This window comes from Triticum urartu, chromosome 5, assembly GCF_003073215.2.
Source record: "Triticum urartu cultivar G1812 chromosome 5, Tu2.1, whole genome shotgun sequence".
Lineage (NCBI taxonomy): Eukaryota > Viridiplantae > Streptophyta > Magnoliopsida > Poales > Poaceae > Triticum > Triticum urartu.
Genome location: NC_053026.1, coordinates 318,690,049 through 318,699,069, shown reverse-complemented (window position 1 = coordinate 318,699,069; position 9,021 = coordinate 318,690,049). Strand labels below are relative to the sequence as shown.

General features: G+C 42.2%; 1 protein-coding gene across 1 annotated transcript; it reads right to left on the bottom strand.

Moving 5' to 3' along the window:
* Positions 1–3,227: 3,227 nt before the first annotated feature.
* On the bottom strand, positions 3,228–4,487 carry LOC125555948 (WUSCHEL-related homeobox 3-like). The gene is made up of 2 exons (XM_048718753.1): positions 3,991–4,487; positions 3,228–3,852 (listed from the first exon to the last, which is right to left on the bottom strand). The coding sequence occupies exons 1-2, from the start codon at positions 4,390–4,392 to the stop codon at positions 3,529–3,531; spliced, it is 726 nt and encodes a 241-aa protein (XP_048574710.1). The 5' UTR covers positions 4,393–4,487; the 3' UTR covers positions 3,228–3,528.
* Positions 4,488–9,021: the final 4,534 nt, after the last annotated feature.

Here is a 9,021-nt window from a genome sequence, read left to right as displayed (position 1 = left end):
TCTCTATATATAGTAGCTATCGTTGACCAAGCACGGAGAAAGAGAGGTCACTTCTCTCTATATGTAGTAGCTAGCAAACACAATATAAAACCCCTAAACCCTCCAAATCCCCTAAAGCCCCCCCCCTCCCTTAAAAAAACAAAAACCCCAATGCCTGGGAGTTGCTGACGCGTGGCTGCCTTTTAGAACCGGTTGGTGCTACCAACCGGGACTAAAGGTCCTCCTTCCTGGGTGCCCTATAGCAGCCATGTGGAGTTGCTTTAGTCCCGGTTCGTAAGCCAACTGAGACTAAAAGTAATGGGCATTAGTCCTGATCGTTTTGTCCCGGTTGCAGAACCGGGACTAAAAGTCCTCTGAAACCGGGACTAGTGCCATGTTTTCTACTAGTGGTTCAGTCCTTTGCTGAGTTCGCCTAGAGCGGGGCTTGGGAAAGCAAGGCAATTTGCCGGGTTTCGTATCGTCGCCGAGTTGCTTTTTCTCAACACTGGGCAAACTTCCACATTTTTCGAGTTTTGTGCCATTGCTGAGTTCCTTTCAGGCCCTTCCCAGTGCTCCATGGTGTACATGTGCTAAGGGTGCCACATAGGCAGAAATATGATGTGACAAAGCAATTAAAGAGGAGAGAAAGCATTATAGTGACCCCAATCTATACCTATTAATAAAGCAAGGTGCGTTTCTCCAATTTTTTCATCCGTTCACCACCTAAACATATCAAAAAAATTCTATCCAAGGTGGTACTAAATTTTTTAGGTGTCCGTACGCTAAAAAGGGAAGAAAAACGCTTCGTCTAAAATTTCATTAATGGGCCACAGCGCGTGCCCACGAACTAAGCCCAAGAAAAAGACACGCATGCACAAAGCAAGCCCAGAGAAAATCAAAAATAAATGTCGCCTCTTGATTTGAACTCACAACCTCGAGTGCGTGTACAATGTGAGCAGTCCAACTGAGCTAGCCAAGTGATATGTAGACAGGTGGTAGTTGATTCTATATATTTCCATTCCACTGAGCCCAGATTTTTTTGAGGGGGCGACTAGCTCTGTTGGGCCTCCATATGCCCACCGGCCCCTAATCAAATTATTATTTTTCGTTCGTCCATCAGTTGATAAAAAATAATTTGATTGTTGGCCCTTTTTTCGTCTGTCTATCAAGTAATAAAAAAATGGTTGTTTTCATAGGCATTTTTTCTGATAGAAATGTGCATTCATGGGCCACGTGTGGAGTAGGAAAAAAAGCGTTGTATCAGAATTGAACTCATGAACTCTCCTATTGTCCCAAATATGCAAGCTACCACCTGGGCTAACATATAGATATTAATTACTCCCACCTAACTGAATTAGAGTGATCTCTATGAATTTATATACTTCGTAATTTATATGAAATTTCAGCAAGAAGAGAACAGGCGAAACGTAATTGCGGCTTGCCTTCAAGACACTAAAAGAAGGATGCATTTCGACAATTAATAGGAATTATGTTGGCTGTCTTGGTGGCCGTATATTAAAGGAAGGATCAATAAGAAGGAAGTGTGGATTTCAAGGACATTAAATGGCCAGGATTGGACGTGTTGGTGGGGCTAATTGAGGGATCAACAATTTAAAGGAATTGTGTGGCTTGTTTAGGAATGAAGGATGTTCACATTTCAAGGATTGGACGAGTTTGAGTTTCTTAAAAAGATACTCCCTCCGGTCCTTTTTACTCTGCACATTGGATTTGCCGAAAGTCAAACTTTGCTAAGTTTGACCAAATTTATATTAAAAATTATTAGCATCTATAATATGTAATAAATATAATATGAAAATATATTCCTAGATGAATCTAATGATATTGGTGTTGTTATGTGAATGTCTATAATTTTTTATATAAATTTGGTCAAAGTTGGATGAGATTGACTTCTGTCAAACCTAATATGCAGAGTAAAAAAGACCGGAGGGAGTACGTACATGATATGGCTAAAGGAAATGTGGAAAGAAGGATGGTAACGATGGAGATTTGTGTATATATTAAAGGAAGGAAATTATATTGAAAAGGAATGGAAATCCACGTGCGGCCAAATAAGAAGGAAGGAAACGAATCGATGAAAGAAAGAAAGGAAATTAATAATGACAAATACCCCACGGAAGGAAATTATATTGAAAATCCATGCTTGTGTAATCGTCTCATTATTTATTATATAAATTAAAAAAGAAGGGAAAATAATATCGACTGATTCCGGCAAATACCCACAATACATTCCGCCAAGTAGGCATGCCATAACACTTAATTTCCTAGACCACAAGGTGTTGATTATTATTTTTTAGAAAATGGAATCACATCTGCATTGAAAATCTAGCATACACGCTAGCCACAATATCAAGGCATTTTTTTGTAGTCATAAAGATCATGTGAAGTTATTTCGTACTATCGCTGAGAATGGATTTATTTGTAGTCAAAAAGATTATGTGGGCTAGCCAATGAGTAATAGGATGAAACAAACCTCTATCTTTTTTCTTCCTCTCCTTTCACTGTTTGGAGGGAGTAGCTCACGTATGACGGGACTCACGTCTATCTCAATGAGATTAATTTTTGATGTTTTGTTAAACACTTCTTTCACTAGCGCAGTTGAATGATAGTGAGTCCTGCGATGGACGAACTCATTGTCTTAAGATTAACCATATGTTCAAGGTGTTCCTATTAGGCATACACCACGACCACTATTGGTGGGACGGGAAGGACGATCAGCAATGCTATATGTGGGATATTATGTTCAAATGCACGACATGCTCCTACCGGAAGGGGTTATCGAACTATGCTTCTTGCGCTAGGTCCGTATGATATTATTTTTCTCCCGTTGCAATGCACGGGCATGTTTGCTAGTAAGAACCAATGCTAAGCAGGTGGACCTAGGCAAAAAGACTACCAACCAATACATTAAGGAGTTTTATTATTAAACAATTAAATAAAGGAGGCTTAGTTACAAAATCTAAGCACCGATGCATTGAGAACATTAGTTGCTAAGCATTTTAATACACTTAGCACCCCACTTTAGCACCAATGCATTGGGAGAGATCTCAGTCGGTTCTCAGTAAACAGCTGCCATTTCAAGTTTCCGAAAAAAAACAGGAGGCAAACACAAGGAACTAGGCATCTTCCACGATTCCAGTATTGTGTTTGGAACTGATTGTGGAAACAAGCAGGATGCAAATATGACAATGTGTACATACGGCTTAGTGAAATGAGATTAATAATTATATTATTTCACTACAATGCCAAAAGCAACCTAACAAGTAGTGGACTTGAGAATACATGTTACAAAAACTAGCAACACACTGGGCTTACAAACTCAACGGCACAACTTAGGAAACAAAGTACTTAGCATCAATGCGTCAAGTCAAACACAAGCAACACACTGCTCACCGTATTAGAAGGGAGCAGGTCCATAAAAAAACTAATTAAAATAAAACTAAAAACACACACACATCACCAGGAAAACCCACAGGTAACTTTAGCTAGAGATAATATATAGTGAAGTAGCTAGAGATCATGTCAAGCTAGCTAGTTTGTGGAGGTGGAGCAAGAGGAGGACTTGGAGCTGCTGCACTCGTCCCTGAGGCCGCCACCGGTGCTCTTTGTAGGGAAGAGCTCTAGGGTTCTGAGCGGCCGGCAGCATGGCCATGGCGGCGGGGTCATATTATTCATACCACCGCCGGCCGCTGCGGAGCTGCCTCCAGCTGCTGCTACACTGTTGTTAATGTTGCTGTTCTCCATCACCATCTGCTGCTGTGTCATCCATTCCTGCTGCTGGCTTGTCTTGCCTGCAAACTCCAACCCCGAAACTGGAAGAGCTCCTCCTGCTGCTGTTTCCTGCTGCAAGTAGCCCTACATATATATATATTCCATGAGTTAATTGTTATGGCTATATTGTCTTTGTTTCTTCAGAAAAGAGGTAGAGGAATAAATATAGGTATGCGCGCGTATAGAAATTACTCATAAGTTAGCAATAGAAAATTTAAAGACCTGAGGCGCCATGAAGCAGCTGGTAGCGTATGTGTGGTGGTGATGGTGCAGCTGCATCACCGCGGGGTGCATCGCGTTCACGCCCGCACCAGCACCAGCAGCATTGCCTCCGCCACCGGCAGCACCAGTATGAGGAGGAGGAGGAGGAGGAGCCGCCGGCGAGGAGGGTTGCTGGTGGCGGGCGCAGAGGCGGCGACGGAGACGCTGGCGCTCGCGGGCCTTGTGGTTCTGGAACCAGTAGAAGACGTTCTTTCCCTCGATGCGGCCGTAGTAGGCGAGGTGCGCCGTGATCTGCTGGATCTCCGCCGCGTTAGGTGTGCGCACGCCGCTCCGGTACATCTCCTCCAGGATCATCAGCTGCTCAGGCGTCGGGCACCAACGGGTCGATGGCGTCTGCGGCATCTTCCTCCTTCTTAACTACTGCTCTTGGATCTCGATCTTTGTGTCTAGTTAACTGCGTGCTAGAGCTAGCTGCTGCAAGTGCTAGTGTGCGTACGTTGGTGCTAGGGATATGTTCCAAGCCTAAGGTTGAGTGAGTTATATAGACCGAGCTGGCCGGGCTAGCTAAGGTAGCAAGAGCTAGCCGAGTCAATTACTCCAGTGAGCAGGTGCTGAGAGGAGACGTGAGACAAATTGGTGCGGTGAACTGTCAGAGTCAAGGGTTGACACACTTATTTAGCCACTACTGGAATCGCCCTAGGGTTAGCTCCTCATTTTCCCACAGCTGGGACTTGCATAGTTGCATGCATTTTGGAATTAATGTCGTTTCTCCATATATGGCTATATATAGATGAAGTACTAATATATATAAGTATCATGAGATAAATATATAATCTCACTTTTTTTGTGCACGAACAAAAAATGTTTCTCCACGTGTAGATAAATTTTTGAAATGCAAGTACATGTAAAGATTTCCAAAATGGGAAGAAAGATCATAAATAATATACTTATCATAAATTTAGGTCTTATAAAAGAAAATTTTGGTACTTTCAAATATGTATATCTGAAAATTCAAACACCCGAACTTAATTTGAAATAAGTAAAATGATTTTTAGTTTAAAAAGAATAATTTTGTTTGAAACATATGAAACTTTGTGTGGTCTCATTATATCACATGTAGAGTGTGTGGTTAAAATTTCAAAAATATTTGCAAAAGGGCATGATGTAGGTTGTTTAGAAATTGAAGACGGCCTCGAGGCACGCGTGTCGCATATCAAATTAATGATAATGCAGTTGTTACTTGCATATATGACCTAAACATATACTAAACTATTTAAATGTCATGTTTTCATAAATTTTGAGGCATTTTTAGATGTACATGTAGTTCAAATTTGATTTATAACTATAAGTGCATTAAATGCCAACGTCCTCTCCTCGCTAGGGTTGAGCCCAGCGCGACCGCGCCCCCGACGTGCCACTCTAGTGCTCCGCCCACTGCCAACCGAACGTGTATTAACTTGGTCGAAAATACACGAACATATTATCACGCAGCTTGTTAGGACTAGCACACAGACCAAATTAAGTACTTATTATGTTGCCTGTTTAAGTACGACATGCTCAGCATATACTAAAGTTGAGAGCTAAATTTCAACATCTGAGACAACATCTATTGTAGCTATAGCTTCACAAGGACAGAACATTGGGGGTAATATAAATAAAGGAAACAGAGTTCGGCTAGGTATGCAAGTGCCGGTAGCAATGCCTGCTTATTTTGTTTAGATATATGTGTTGGGAGTCTTTTCGTTGCTCCTGCGTGTATTGTGATATTCCAGCTATCGAGCCATCGAGCTTTGCATATGTGCATCTTTTGAAAAATTTCAGAGATTGAAAATGAGTGACAATATTTTGGCGAAACATTGATTAATTTCTGTTTCGTCAAATTTCTAGCACTCAATATGTCCAATTTTTAGCAAAGGTCAAGCCAATTTTTTCGTTAACTTTTGCTTTTCATGTTATTTTGTAACTCTTTACTGTAATTCTATTGTTTTTTAATGTTTTTCCAAACAATTTAGCAAAGGCAACAAATGGATAACACGGTCGGACCATCGTCCCATATGACCCAAGATGAAGCTAGCCGGCGCCATCAATATGACAATACTGATGATGGCATCGAGTGTGAGGAAACCAACTTTGACAAGACCCACCATGAGGAAGAACCAACAAGTGGGGAGGAAATGACCACCGGTGAGGAGGAAGCTGAGAGGGAAAATCAACCCAAAAAGTGGAAAAGTTTTACATGAAGCTTCTAATGAATTAACTTCAACCTCACAAAAAATGGGACCCTAAATATATCCCTAAAATAATAAAGGGATAATTGGTTTTATGTCCCTAGTTGGGTCACACTCGGCAAGTTTACCCGTAGTTTCCGAAAATGCTCATTCCCACTCAAACCACTTTGCTCGTCTTATGTTTTTGCCCTTTGACCATTTGACTATCACTTTGAAAACTTCATAAAAAAATCATACTAACTCAGAAAAATGCAAATAAGAGATCAAAATGTTTAGAAAAACATCACTTATATATGCATGTCATTTGCATTCATGAAAAAACTGTTGAAAAGTCCCCATCTCAATTTGAGCTCATATAATCTCAACATGAAAAGTAAAATCTGAAAAAATTGAAACAAAATTCAAAAAATCTATTTTTTGTGGCAAAGTGTCATCAGGGAATGACATTTGTTGAAGTCGTGGCAAAAAAATATAGCACTCCCAAATGCTTTTGTTTTGTAGCATCAATTTTGTTTTGTTTTTTATCATGACCTTCCACGAATGTCATTCCCTTATAAAACATGGCAAGCGCTCAAAACATTGGTAAACGTTTGCCACCAAAAAATAGATTTTTTTTCAATTTTTTTTCATTTTTTTCAGATTATACTGTTCATGCTAAGATCATATCAGCTCAAACTGAGATGGGGACATTCCAACACTTTTGTCATGAATGCAAATGACATGCATATATAGGTGACTTTTACTGAACATTTTGATATCTTATTTGCATTTTTCTGAGTTAGTATGAATTTGTTATGAAGTTTTCAAAGTGATGGTCAAACGGCAAAAGGGCAAAAGTATAAGACGAGCAAAAGTGATTTGGGCATGAACGAGTATTTTCGAAAATTAGGGGTAAACCTGCCGAGTGTGACCCAACTATGGACATAAAACTAGTTACCCCAATAATAAAACACTAAGGTTAATAAAAAGTCATTGCAAAAATAAAATAGTAGTGGTGGGCCTCCACAATCACTCGTTACTGGTAATGCATTCCACTAGTGGGCGTCTCGGTCTACAGCGTACAAATTTCACTACTCGGTCTACAACATATGGATGACACATTGGATGGACGCTGGCGTGGACGAAGAATGAGCTTAGGTTGATTCATGCCCTCACCATCTCTTCATGACGACACTCTGACCTTTGCAGGCCTTGACCCCCTGGTGTACCTTACTGATACTGAGGACGTACTTCAAGATATCCTCCAAGCAATAGATGTGGATCACCCCACCAATATACCGGCAGCGTAGGATCACCCCACCAATATGCCAACAACAAGGGATGATTAAGGTGTTGCCGAAGACACACAGCCGTTTAGAGCGTCCAGGGATTTGGGCTTTTCACCAGTCAAGGGCCCGAAGTAGCACTCTAAAAAAAATGCTACCATGGCAGCATTACTTGTTGGGAACGCAGTAATTTCAAAAAAAATCCTACGTACACGCAAGATCATGATGATGCATAGCAACGAGAGGGGAGAGTATTGTCCATGTACCCTCGTAGACCGTAAGCGGAAGCGTTATGACAACGCGGTTGATGTAGTCGTACACCTTCATGATCGACCGATCCTAGTACCGAAACTACGGCACCTCCGCGATCTACACACGTTCGGCTCGGTGACGTCCCACGAACTCACGATCCAGCAGTGTCGAGGAAGAGTTTCGTCAGCACGACGGCGTGATAACGGTGATGATGATGCTACCGGAACAGGACTTCGCCTAAGCACCGCTACGAGATGACCGAGGTGGATTATGATAGAGGGGGGCACCGCACACGGCTAAGAGATCAATGATCAACTTGTGTGTCTATGGGGTGCCCCCTCCCCGTATATAAAGGAGTGGAGGAGGGGGAGGACCAGCCCTCTACTATGGCGCGCCCTGGGGAGTCCTACTCCCACCGGGAGTAGGATCCCCCTTTTCCATGTAGTAGGAGTAGGAGAGTAGGAAAGGGAAGAGAGAAGAGAAGGAAGGAGGGGGCGCCGCCCCTCCCCCTAGTCCAATTCGGACTAGGCCTTGGGGGGGCACGCGGCCTGCCCTAGGCAGCCCCTCCCTCTCTTCCCTAAAGCCCATTAGGGCCCATATACTCCCCGGGGTGTTACGGTAACCCCCCTACTCCGGTTAATGTCCGAACTCACTCGGAACCATTCCGATGTCCAAACATAGTCATCCAATATATCGATCTTTATGTCTCGACCATTTCGAGACTCCTTGTCATGCCCGTGATCACATCCGGGACTCCGAACAACCTTCGGTTCATCAAAACATATAAACTCATAATACCGATCGTCACCGAACGTTAAGCGTGCGAACCCTACGGGTTTGAGAACTATGAAGACATGACCGAGACATGTCTCCGGTCAATAACCAATAGCGGAACCTGGATGTTCATATTGGCTCCCACATATTCTATGAAGATCTTTATCGATCAAACCGCATAACGATATATGTTGTTCCCTTTGTCATCGGTATGTTATTTGCCCGAGATTCGATCATCGGTATCTCAATACCTAGTTCAATCTCGTTACCGGCAAGTCTCTTTACTCGTTCCGTAATGCTACATCTCGTAACTAACTCATTAGCTACATTTCCTGCGAGGCTTATATTGATGTGCATTACCGAGAGGGCCCAGAGATACCTCTCCGACAATCGGAGTGACAAATCCTAATCTCGATCTATGCCAACTCAACAAACACCATCGGAGACACTTGTAGAGCACCTTTATAATCACCCAGTTACGTTGTGACGTTTGGTAGCACACAAAGTGTTCC

What these genes read in the sequence shown, in the direction of transcription:
- LOC125555948 (XM_048718753.1), bottom strand. Translation starts at nt 4,392, where the DNA reads ATGCCGCAGACGCCATCGACCCGTTGGTGCCCGACGCCTGAGCAGCTG. An exon ending in GCTGCTTCATGGCGCCTCAG is followed by an intron (nt 3,853 to 3,990) that starts GTCTTTAAATTT and finishes ATATATATGTAG; the next exon opens with GGCTACTTGCAGCAGGAAAC.